The sequence below is a fragment of the Symphodus melops genome (assembly GCF_947650265.1).
Source record: "Symphodus melops genome assembly, chromosome: 1".
NCBI classification, from domain to species: Eukaryota; Metazoa; Chordata; class Actinopteri; order Labriformes; family Labridae; genus Symphodus; species Symphodus melops.
This window is the reverse complement of record NC_136691.1, coordinates 41860115-41873208: the sequence shown is the minus strand read 5'-3', so window position 1 is coordinate 41873208 and position 13094 is coordinate 41860115. Positions and strand designations below refer to the sequence as shown.

Sequence of the window (13094 nt, the reverse complement as noted above, 5' to 3'; positions counted from 1 at the left end):
TAAATATATTTTTAATTTGGCTCTTTGGGTAAATGGTTTAATTATGACATTCAAACAAGAGCAAACTTAACGAGTAGTCACAAATGTGGATGCTTTGATTTACTGGAATAAAACTATATCCTCTACTCTCGTCCAAAGGTCCTCACTGCCTTTCAAAGGTGTCTCTTTTATCAGCACTGAGCAGTTGATTGGCTGTAACCTGGCCTTCATGAGTCAGAAGTACAAAGTTTTAAGAAAAGGGCAGAGAAGACATCCACGTCCAGGCACTCTCACCCTCCAAGTTCAGACACAGGAAAAAGGCTACATGTGACCTCAAAAGAGTGAATCTGTCATCCAATGCAATGAACCTCCCTAAGAACTGTTTACATCTAATCTCTGGCTTCTTACCTATGAACACTGTTCACAGTATTTCTAGGATTGAATCGATCTCATTCTATGTGCCTTCTCGCACTGGTTAGAAAAAATGTAAACATAAAACTGAAAGTGCGTACATCAGAGCAGATAAATGCAGCCTGTTAAATTTCTCTTTCATGCTCTGTTGTAGTTCTTACTTGATCAAACACAGGCAATTTATCAACATGTCAACTTGTTTTCTGAAAACTACTCAAAAAACGATAAGAAAATGAAACTCCTCTTAGATCATAACTAAGCTATGGCAGAGCCCTTCATACAGTCACAATACATGATCTTTGCTCAGCTCTCCAGTACAAAGCAAATTGTAAAAGATTTGAAAAAATACATCGAGACTAACCTTCAGGTTGTTGCTCCACATTTCCAGAATATTCTCCATCTTGCTTATGTTCTCCTCTGAGATAAAAAGCTCCGTCACAGTTTCCTCGAGCGGGTCTGGGCTGTTTGACCTCGACCCATCAGTTGGAGTCTGCCGCCTGTCTGACGGAGCGTTTGAGAGCGCTGACGCCCTGCTAGATGGCCGACCCTCCATGTCCTCAGCTAAGTTAAAAAAAAAATGACTGTTACATACTGTTACACTTAACATAGACCTAACCATTTAGTTTCTTTGTGTTCAGTTTGTTTACCCTGAGAGGCTCTTGAGTGTGAGGGGGGCTCAACAATCAAGGGGGAGGCAGCTGATAATCTCACAGTCTTGCTAGAAGGCCTCCCATCCTTAGTATCAGTGGCAGTTTCTTAGAGAGGATAGAAGACACAAGGGCAGAGGTCACGGAGGAACAAAGAAACAGAGGGAGTGTTGCAAGATTTTATTTTATTTTTTATTACAGAGAATAGGTGCGAAAAATCTCAATGGTAAAACAGCAAAGGTTAGATTCAGAAAACCAAAGACAGCCAAGAACAGAGAAGGTGACGGCAAGAATGCTGAATAAGAGAAGCACGACTCCTCGTCCAGGAATGCATTTGTGTCAATATCTTAATTAAATTCTGCAGGGGGAAGAAAAAGCCTGCACTCTAAAGAGCAGTACGGGCGGAGCGCCAAGAGATCATTACCAATTGTCTGTCTGCTCTCTACATCCCTGTGCAGTACTTCATGACAGTTAAAGCACTAAACCTCAGATGAGAGCCGCTGCTGGAGGGGCTGACAGACAGTTTAAGAAGAAGGTATCATGGGGATAGAGATGGGTATATTTTTATCATGACTAGAACACAAGATGAAAAGATGTGGTCAATAAAACACTACATTTTTCCCATGTTGTGACGGCAAATCCTTTTTGTCAGCTGATCATTTGATGAGGGCAGTGGCTGGAAGGGCTTCAGATATGTTTTCTGTCCGAAAGGCTGAGTGAAATGTGTGTGTCTGAGTGTGTCCTGCAAACAGGAACTAAAGATACCTGCTGGGCGCTGTGACTTGGTGTCATCTTTTCTCTGGGAAGTCCAAGCCTCTCCAGTGAGATGTGAGGTGCTCAGCCGCTGAATGTGAGCAGCTGTAAGCGTCTCAAGCTTAGGGGTGACCACAGCGTAGCGGAGAAGCTCCTCATACTCATCCTGTTGACCAAGACAAGTTTAAAAAAAAAAAAAAGAATCAGAATGCTCAAGTGTTGCTGCTTTTGTTGTTTGTGATTACATTTGGGTCATCATCTTCAAATTAGAGACACAGGGAAGCAAGGGCAACAACATGTTTTACACAGCTTTAAAGTGTATTAATTAGAGAAATAAAAAAAAATAACATTAACATTGAAGTGATTATTCTAACTACCTGCTTTTCAGAGTTATTTGTTGCTTTTCCTACAATTGACTTAACTCCCTAAAAGTAGGTACACATGTTTGCTTATAAATTCTAGTGATGCTTTCAGAGTGTTTTGATGGTCTGATTGCATTATTGGGTTCAAACTGAAGATGCGATACAGTTTGAGGAGTCCATTGGCTTTGAATTGAAAGAAGTGGCAAGTGCATGAAGATGCATTATTGTAACTGTGTTTTGTTTGAATCACCTGAAGGTCAGAGGAGACAGAGCTGCCCGGATCAGAGTCCCTGGGAAGAACAGGACTGGTTGGTTCCTCTTCATCCGACGACATCTAGATTAAGGTATACATGTTGAAAGTGTCTTATTTAATTGAATTACTAAATGCAGCACCAAATTAAGGCCCGACCCTCACATATAGGTCAGGTACTGTAGTTCATGGTTTATGATTGCATTATTTAACATAAAGCAATTGTCGCTCAATAACTATGAGGACAAAGAACAAGTTCTATAAATAAATCTCACAACAGTTTTAGGCTTTATTTACCTCAGGTTTTACTTCAGATACATCAGCACATTTTGTAAATCTCAAAATATGTAACATTGATTAACTTAGCTGTTATGTACTGAACATTAGAAAGCAAGACGGAGATAGTCTACAAATAGTAGAAGCTGTTTTTAAAGTAAATATAATAAAGTAGAAAGCCCCACACTAAACGAAACACAAGTTCTCATACTCATAAATCGACAAAGTTGTAGCTAAGCTAGCTAAATCGCATTTAACTTATGTTCCTTTTAGTAGAGATTCCAATACGTACTTGTAGTTTTAGGTGAAAGCACTGATGTAAATAGAAAACTACAAAGCTAATATCAGGTTTTATATCAGCTACAAGAGAGATACTGTAAATGCTTACTTGTTCAATGCTCAGCTGAAGAAAACGTAACTCTTAAAAGCTATGAGCGATGTTTCACTGTGTCAGTAAGCACAACAACACAAGGATAATATTGCTTTCAGATTTCTACCTGTTTTATTTTGATGCTTGTAGAAAAGTTTCGACACGAAGTTATTCCGTCAGTTGGAAAATGTTTCTTAGCCGTTTCAAATGCACTACATTGAACAAATCCCTCTATGATTCGCTACCGTTTCCATAGCACCATTCAACACGGTCTCTGATTGGGTACGATGTTTCCGTGGTAACGGTAAGCGGAACAACGCGAGGTTCACCCATAGACACACAAGCTCTCAACAACGGTAGTGCCGACTGCCGACCACTTTAAATCACAAACACAAAGCTAAACTTGTGTTGTTTTTTTCTCATACATATATCAACCTAGCATGTTTAGTTATTTTACTGATTTTTTTTCGCCACCCAGTAGCAGCACGGTGTATGTATTATTGTTGAGTAAACTACTTTAGAGGACCACTGACTAAAAATCACCTGGCAGAGATAATCTCTCTCTGAAAATAATGTTAAAAAATAAATAAATACACGTGTATGATGTTGCTGACTACAATCCAAAGATATCAGTCAGTGCAGCCTACAATGCAGTAAAGAGATAAGCTGATTAAAACTACTATAAGGAAAGAAAACCTACCTGTTTCCTAAGGAAGGTGTAAGTCTTTGGGGAATACCACCATCCTGTGAACCTCCCTGTGGCCATTTCTCTTTTGTTCATTAGGCAAAAACAAACTGAAGTAGAACAATTGCTGAACCCCCTGTTGACCTGCAGTGCTTAACCGCATTAGACACATGTGGGAGAGGCCTAAGGGCTTGGCAGCTCTGGGATGGGACAGGCTCTAGAGAGAGGAGACATATGGTCCCTCTCAGCAATGGCAGAGCTGCAGGCAACCTACTGTTGGACTGGAGCCTCCTCGCCACCTGGCTGAGTGCTGAGAGTACTTCACTGTCAGAGTGTGTCCGGTCAGCGTTGTTATAAGAGCAGAAGGCTGACTTAGAAAAGGGGTAACACAGGGTTGTAACATGGCTGACAATGCAGAATGTCCAAGGTGACAAAAAACAAAACAAAACACCTGACTCCAATTCAGTCAGTCAGTCAGTCTAATAGGTTGCAAATGAAATACATATTTTCAATAAAAGAATGATCACCCAGTGCCAGCAAGGCTACTACCTTCTGCCCCCGCCCCGCCCCCCCCCCCCCCCCTCACCAACACCACACACACCACACACATGTTTTATAACTTGTCTTGACAGTTGTTGCAGGCTTATGAGTTTGAAACACAACTACGAGGCACAGAGGATAATCCTTGCTGCTCTGTGGGGAATGGAGGTTTCCTGTTAAATGACAGAAAGCCATAGCTCCCTCAGATTACTTATTCCATTTCAGAGCAGATGATTCAGATGGTTTGAAAGGTTTTGGTGACGTATTCATCACAATTTCTGTGTTGGGCTGATTTTTTGTCACACCAGCTTGGCTTGTGAGTTTCTCATATATTTCATAGTGCTGTGGATGTAAGACTTAAAATCTTCTTTTGTTGAACTATTATACTATTATAAGAGAGACAGAGAGAGAGACAGAGAGAGTGCGTTTGTAAATATAAATCACTACATTTACATCAAGAAATAGGTTCAAGAAACCTATTTTTATACCCACTCTGTATAATGTTTTCCTTTTGTTGCAGACAAAGGTCATCTATACTGTTGATAGTGTTTGGATTAAAGCATGCATTACTGCCTCAACCCTTGTTTGGATTCCATTTGTAGATTTCATTTTCTTCTCAAAAAGAAATGCACCAGGTCTGTGTGTTGAAATCGGATTCAGGTCACATTCTTCTCTAATAGCCTGTTCAATCTGTTCCAGGACAATAATCACAATCCATTTGACTTTCTCCCCTCCGGTATTTCAGCTCAGGTACGTTAGACTATTCAGGACCTTGCAATGGTACACAGAGCAGAAATTAGGAAATAATGTTCTGCGCTTATACAGGCTGACATTGTTAAGGCACTTTTTTTACAGTGTGTTTTTTACTTTCTTCTCTCAAAGACAGATTCTCTAAAACATCTGCATGTCTCATGAAATATTTTGTGTATATGTACTTCATTTTCTTGTATACTACTGAGAAAGCAGACTACAACGTTGGTGTAAATTGTTTCTGCCCTTGTTCGATTTTTAGTCAGACGTATTTACAGACAGCCATAACTCCTACAGACAACAGCTAATGTGCTATCATCAATCGTAATGTTATCAACCCATTTTTCTCTCCCAGCAGACTATGATGACCTCTCAGTGAACATAATGTTTCCACAGCTCGTCTTAGAGTTATACCCAGCTACCTGCTGTTTTCAAATTAGTTTTCATTACATTTTGATGGAGCTGGACTTCCCCCTTGGCACACTCTAATCCATCACATCTCTATATCTATGACACCGGTGTTTTTTTTTAATTTTTTTATCATGCTTTCAGAATTTTTAGGAACCAAATTCCCCAGCATTTGTACACATCATGAATGCCTTGTTCGAGATTATAAAGTATGAAGGACTATGTGACAGATATCAATCTTGTCATTATTTTACAACACATTCGTACAATGAGATAAATGCTGACTCCAGTAGATGCAATGGTCAGCCGTGTGAGTGCAGATAAACAGAGGAGGCTGTGGGAGAAGATGGAGACTAAATCAGTTAGTCTGAGCTTTTATCTCCACGAAGCAAAAACAATTACCATCAGTGTCCACATCCTTTCCGTATACTCTGGATGACGATAAGCAGCAGACAGTTGTTCCAGTTCACCTCAGACTCTCGAGTCATTTCTCAAGGAAAGCTGCCACGGCGTGTACAACATCCATTTTTAGATGTCAAGTCAAGATAAGCAACATATTTCAAAAGGAAATAAAAAGAATGGTTTTTAAAATTCCTACATGTTCACTGCTATTCACTCGTTGCAGTTAAGATATGCAGCATAAGTTGAATATTTGGCATCTGATATTTAGGACCAAAACATGCATTATATTTTTTTTTATATATTTTTTTTTTGTATTCTAAAAGAGGAATATGTCTTCTGCGGCATGAAAAATAAAATGCCCTGTACAATACTTGAATATAATATTACACACATTAGATAGAGATTATTTTAAAATCTGTCTCAAAAGAGAAAAAAAGCAGCGAGAATCAAACGAGCCCTGGTATTGAAGGGTCTGAATTGCTTTGGCACCAAGACTGTGTACAATTACAACACTGTCACTTTCTTTTAACCTACAGTCAGTATCAGGCTACATTTACTGAATGTGTCGTGTAAATTAATCAATTTGACAGCTATTCTTTTTACACGTCAGTGCTTAACCTCAAAGCCTTTGGACATAAGAATAAGATACTACTTGTATTTCCCCTGTGATGACTCAAATTCATGAGCATCGTTCGTGCTTGTGCATATCTGTTTGAGTGACAATATTAAGATTCTGGCAAGAAATGCTTTGGCATGCACAGTGGACATTGTTTGTGTGTGTGTGTGTGTGTGTGTGTGTGTGGGAGAGAGGGTCATTCTACTGTCCCGTACATTAAGCTAAGTGCTCCTCAGCTCTCCAGCAGTAGTAAATGGAGTCTTATGGCTTGAGGGGGGGTTGTCTTCCAACTCTGAATCAAAAGCAGAGAGTGTCCCAAGCCTTAGGTCACTGCTCCTGTGAATCATTAAATTCAGGGGATTCAATAGATGCCTTTCCTTTTTTGTCTGTGTGTGTATGTTTGTGTCCTTGCATGTTTTTGTGTTGCATTTGCATGCTTGTGCATCGTTAACTTATTCAGTATCCTTCGTAGTGAATATGGAATATGATGTACAGTCAATGTCAGTGTTAATGTCAAAATTGTATTATTTAAAAACAACAAAATGGAAAAAGCTGTATCATTTACTATATTTCTTACATGTTAAGTGTTTTACTGTGTAGCTATTGAGATTTATTTTCTTTAAATGAGAATAATGATTCAGATGTGGAGAGGGTAATACATCAATGAGCTTGCTAAGAGCCATTTCTGTGGAGCAAGTATGTCTGAAAGAGCTGGTACAGTTTGCAGGCTTTAATGATGTGAATACTGAAAGGCTGAATGTCCCCGTACTTGCATCAGTCTGTCATCCCCTTTTTCCCCTACCCTCACTTTCTCTAGGAACTACTCACAGGTTTCAGAAGCGGTAGGATCTGACATAGCAGGCGCACAGGCAGTCACTGTCTCACACTTCATCTAAAGAGCCTACTTATCTCTGAGAGCCTGTGTTAGGTTATGCAATTATTCTAACAGCATTGTATAATCTTTGTGTAGTGCTCGTCAATAGTATTACTCCCCCTGTGGCCATCAGTTGTGGGCATAGAAAGAATGAAAGTGGTCCACCATGCTGAGACTGCATCTGAAAACCAAGAGCGTTACTTACTGCAAAGCCTTCTTTATATAGTCAAATCAAAGTTAGTGATGTGTCTGAAAATTAAACAAGTAAATACAGTTTATGCAATGAGTGTCTAGCTATGTTAGACTTTAAGATGGATTTATTTAAAAAAAATACCATTCAATATAATTTCAAACAATACTATGGGATTAAATATTATACAATAGGATATGGTACTATAGAATATGAGAACATATAATAAGATGCAATATTTTTTTATACAAATTATAGTTGAGCATACCATATACTGTTACTGAATACCTTGGATTTCCCTTACGATCAATAAAGTATCTATCTATCTATCTATCTATCTATCTATCTATCTATCTATCTATCTATCTATCTATCTATCTATCTGTCTGTCTGTCTGTCTGTCTGTCTGTCTGTCTGTCTGTCTTTATTGGACAGGGAAGATCCGGAAATATAGGGCCAGAGTGGGGGGCGACATGCAACCAATGGTCGAAGCTGAATTCGAACCTGTCACCAATGAGACGAGTACTAGCCTCAATCGGCTCAAACAATTCAAGTAAACTTAGTAAACCACTTTCACTGACATTTGCTCAACCAATTGCCTTGTCAGGTATTTTCTTCTATTGATTTTCTGCAGAAAACGTGAAGCAACGCTGAAAAATAAGGATAGGGAAGAACGTTGATTACAACTCATAAGCCTACAGATGTGTGTTCAACCCTGATAACATCATCACTCAAACCTGAGGCCCTGAGACACTGACACGCTCAGGTCCACACTAGCACCATGGACAGAGACAGTCGTTGAACTACGACGTGCCGCTCCAGGATGAACTCTGTGTCAAGGTGAGGTCCAAACTTTAGTTAAAGTAGTCATAGGATAATTAATTGCAAACAGAACAAAAAAATCACAGTATCTACAGAAACGAGTTTTAAAGCAACTTTGCTGAACACACGTGAAGATTTTTTCAAACGATCAGTAGCTTTTGTCTTCATGCAACACCTTTTCACCTCAAAAAGAAAACCAGGTCTGTTAGTCACATGGAACCATTCTCCTCTCCTAAAACTTAGTATTCCCATTCACACTCACTGCGCGACGTCGTCCGCGTTCAAATCTAACCTGTCTTATCAGTTCAGCGTGCATGTGGAGCTGTTGCGTCTTTCGGCCACCTAACGAGATATTTCCATCGGTCGGAATTACCCGCATGACTCAATGAAGAACAATTATTGATTACACTGCACCCCCCTCCCTCTCCTTACCCCCAGCTCTCTCTCTCTCTCTTTCTCTCCCTCTCTTTTCCTGAAGTGCTGCAGCGAGGGAGGACTGACTGCATCGAAAAGAAGCCCCACTGACGTGCGCTGGCAATTGCCTCTGATCTTATTCTTACAGTAAATGCCCACGAGATTTGTTTTTTTTCTTCTTCCATAAAGCCGAAGCGAAGTCGGATGCAATGGGTAACAGCTCAATCTACTTCTCTCGCCAGAAATGACGGTAAGTACTTAGGCTTCAACTACTTCAACTGAAAACATGCTGAGTGTGTACTTCTTTGTTGGAAAAAAAGATCCGATATTTCCAACAAACATTTAATGATGAGCTTTATTAAGGCTAAGAGATCATGTTGTTCGTTTATTCAATCTTAATCATCTCCAGTTAACATCTCATTATTTATTCATGCGTTAAAACATCATTTGTAAAAGTTAGGATGTTTTCCGGGCATGTTTTTTTTCCTTTCAATTATGCCCTCCTGTCCATATGGCTCATGCAAAAGTAGAGAAAAATAGACACAAACGCATGATTTCATTTGAAAAAAGATTTGAACTGGAGTTTCTGTACCATGTTGAGAGTTTTTAAAAAGAATCACTCATTATTTCAGGGTAATTAAATGCTTTTTGCATTTGTAAGTGGGCCTAAATATTGATATGAGATATTAGATTGAATAGACAAGATTAAGGTCTGTCCGCAGAGACCTTATTTGGGAGATGATGATCACTGATGGGAGCTCAGTTGCATTTAGTTTTATCCACAGCATGGTTATTCTTAATATGAGCAGAGTTTGGGGTTGTGGGCTGCGGACTGCACTCTGTAGTGCAATCCAGCCACCTGCCCCGGGGCAGTTAAAGCACTCTGCACTGCCGCCAAAAAGAGGAGAGGATGCTAGAGCAGGCAACTGACTCATCCGTGAACTGCACCTCGAGAGGCAGTGAGCGATTGACAGGCACACAGCCGGTGAACTGGAAATGTGTGGCAAAGTGCTTTGTTTGCAGTCTGAAGGCTGCTTTAGTGGTGCTGCTGGTTTATACTGTAAGTGTTCAGCAATAAAAAAATTCATTAGTAAAAGTGATACAAGGTTGCAGATTTCGTATGGATTTTTTTCTAGATGCAGGTTTTTTTTTAACATGTTATCTGAATGTCCCTAATCTAGATTCAATGCCATTCTCCTCTGAAGCAACAACGGACTTGTCATTTTGTTATAGTTTTACATATTAAGACAAAGACATGTTCTCATCCTGTTTTCCTGTAATCAAAGTACAATTAAGTGAACACAAATCTGAACCTTACAAACATCCACCTACACATTTGGCTTTTTGAACATTGTCGTGGATAGTGCATAACCTTGAGGAATCTCTACACCATCATCTCTACCTGAAATGGATAGAAATATTTCTCTCTAAAAGGGACTCAATAGTTTGTGGTCTTGTCTGTAAATTCAGTTTGACAAGATGAGAAGTTCATTGCAAAAAAATCACATTTTCTCATGAGTCACGTCTTCCATCCTTTGCTTCGTTGTTGCAACATGGAATGTGGATTGCACTAGGCAGTGGTAGTGTGACATTGTGTTTTGTATCTGCTATGTAACACTATCTAGGTGTGTAGAAGCCCTGTAAGGTGTGGAGACCATATGTTTACTCAGAACATCAAACTTGATGCAAAAAAAAGCATAATTGCCTAACTGTAATCTTCATAGTTGGACAGAATTTTTAATGGATTTCATTGATTTAATATGTTTTCTTCCTGTTTGCATACATGTAACATTTGTTTTGTTTTTTTAATAGTTCTGAACAAACAGAATATGTAGGCTTTATACTTTTTCATCAAAGTATAAAAATATAAATATATAGGGGAATTCTTTTTTCCAGAACTGTGATGTGCATAGAGGTAGTTAAAGTCAATTCTTCTTATTAGTGGGCAGTAAAGGCAGGCGTCAACCGGCTGCTTCATGAATCTGTATGATGTAATAAAAGCATGGTTTGCAATCTGCTATGCTTTTGAAGTTTTATCTTTGATGCAGAGGCTCCGCTAATAAAAGGCAACAGATGAGGTTGGTTGCTTTCAAATATGTTTATAACATTTCCCCTTCCTTACGTAGAACCATTTGCAGAAACAAAAATGTTCTTCCTCTCTCATGACATTTATTTTTTCCCAGCTCACATTTATTCTGATATAAATACTCCTCCTGTCCCTGTCCCTCCTCTCAGTCAGTAATGGCATCAGTGTTTGATGAAATCTCCTAACGGAAGACATCCCGGGCTGGTTTTGCCTCTGCCTCTCAGATGAGGTCATGGGTTCTCCGTTTTGATGGGATTACATGCGGCTCTGCCCACTTAGAGATTGGACCTGCTCATTCTGATGCTAATAGAGCAAACCAGCCATCAAACTGCCGTGCTTGTGCATGTCTTTGAAATGACACTGGCAAGTCTACCCTGACTGATATGGAAAGCATTTGCAATGCCTATAGGGAAAGGAACATAAACTTTAACATTAAAAAACAGAAGCCTAAGAGTAACAGTTCAGAATTCATGTTAGAGATTCTAGCCTTATGCATTTGTTTTACCGATTTAATACACTCAAATAAGACAACCCTGCTGAAGCTCTTACTGTTTTGCGTCATTATTTTTTGTATTTTCTTAGGGTTCAGTCGTCCAGAAGACTACCGAACTGCACTCAGCTAAAAAAAGGTGCTATTGATTTCACTCCAAGTCCTGATAAAAGATATAAAGTATTTTTTCTCCTCGAGCAGTTATGGGTCAATCAACAAGAAATTCCAGGACAAGAATTGATTTTTTACTCTTTTACTGTAACAACCCCCTTTGCCCTCTCCAATATGTAGGTCGTCACCTACATTGACATCAATTCTTCTGACAAAGTGCATGGTTTAAAGGAAACCTGTACCTTTGCTGATAAATGCTTTATTATATCTGAAGTCCTTTAACTAAACTCCTTTTTAAGTCTTATCCCTTTAGTTCTCTTGAGGTTCAGGTACACAGAGCTTGGGGGGCAAGTGATACTTGACAAGGTGTTTTTTTTAGTATTCTAAAGAGGTTAAATGAAATCAGAGCTGCTATCCATCATGCAGACAGGGGGTATTGCCGGAGCAAGGCCTATTTTTTGCATCCTCGCATGGTTCACAAAAAGATCTCTTTGTGTAATTTCTGTGTTGGCCAGGATACTCTTGTGAAAGATTTTTTTAATCTCAATAAATTTCTTTCCTGGTTGATTTAGGGTTTAATTTACACACAAAATATGGAAAAAAGCTTTGTTGTTGGACATTATATTATGATCTTTACATCCAAATACATTTTCCCATCACATTTTGGTTCATTGTAGTCAGTAGAAATATATGATTGAATGCTTTGGTTTGGTTGCCTTGGAAGAAAGAACAAATAGAGTGTTATGAACATAGGTTAAGGTAAAGAAGGAATACATGCTGAAGGCAGATGCATAAAAAAGAAGACAAATCTAAAGCTGCAGGGGAAATTCAGTGGGTTTAAAAAAATGAGCTTGGTGGGTGTGGGGGTGCTGGTGGTTCCCCAGTTTGATTGTGATTGCTCTCTTTGCTCGGGTTGTTTGCGCTGTCAGAGTCTTGTCAGCTGCGATCAGGTGAGGTGGGTCGTCTGTGTGCTCTGCTGTCCTCTGAGCTTCATCACCGCTGACAGAAAGCCTCACCATACAGTCCATTGACTCTCTGACAGGCAGGATACACCCCGTTTGCTGGCTATTTTTTTTGTTAAAATGATGTGTGATAGCTAACATGAGCTGAAAAAAATGTTACCAGTTCATTGACACTACAATGATCTCTGGCATGCTCCTTGTGGTTGCCAGTCTACTGAAGCGTTCAAATTGATTTCACTTTAGGATGCAGTAAATTGAAAAAGTTACAAAATTAAAAGATCCATAAATGAAAAGAATCTAGGATTCCCTAAAATGACTGGAAAGAACTTGTTTTTTTTAAAGAATACAAGTCACCTACAGTGAGTTTTTTACAGAATGAAGAAATAGTGTCCTGCATTCTGCATCTCACAATTAAGACAGACAGTTCTCTTTGGATATAAGAAAGAAACGTCTAAAAATCTGTCATTGATCCTGCATATGGAAAAGGGTCTGAGGCATCACTGGTGTCAGTGGAGCCATTATAAAATTACCGTTCCATGTGTAAAGGAGTGTGCTCATAAGCTCTGAAGTCATACAATGAGCCACAAGAGATTAGCAGAGTCACCTTGAATCAGCAGTGTCTTTTTGCCCAGTAAAAATTGCATTACGAGAGCTGAAGCTGGCTCAGTGATTAGTGTCCTCCTGACAAGGCTTCAG

At 39.3% G+C, this 13094-nt stretch overlaps 2 protein-coding genes across 3 annotated transcripts in view; one reads left to right on the top strand and one right to left on the bottom strand.

Annotated features, from left to right (window-relative positions):
• poc5 (POC5 centriolar protein homolog (Chlamydomonas)) overlaps positions 1-3312 on the bottom strand; it is a 6144-nt gene extending 2832 nt beyond the window's left edge. The window contains exons 1-5 of the mRNA XM_079368887.1: positions 3176-3312; positions 2403-2486; positions 1803-1956; positions 1038-1145; positions 678-951 (exon numbers count right to left, since the gene is read on the bottom strand). Coding sequence (XP_079225013.1) covers positions 678-951; positions 1038-1145; positions 1803-1956; positions 2403-2486 — 620 coding nt within the window. The 5' untranslated portion in view covers positions 3176-3312. The remainder of the gene's footprint in view (positions 1-677; positions 952-1037; positions 1146-1802; positions 1957-2402; positions 2487-3175) is intronic.
• A 4947-nt stretch (positions 3313-8259) lies between these two features.
• Positions 8260-13094, top strand: part of sv2ca (synaptic vesicle glycoprotein 2Ca) — a 30875-nt gene continuing 26040 nt past the window's right edge. The window contains exons 1-2 of one of the 2 annotated variants that reach the window (XM_079357936.1): positions 8260-8353; positions 8814-8999. The gene's annotated coding sequence lies outside the window, so the exon portion shown is untranslated. Of the gene's footprint in view, positions 8354-8630; positions 9000-13094 lie in introns of those variants that run through there. The other variant, XM_079357935.1, reaches the window with a different exon arrangement.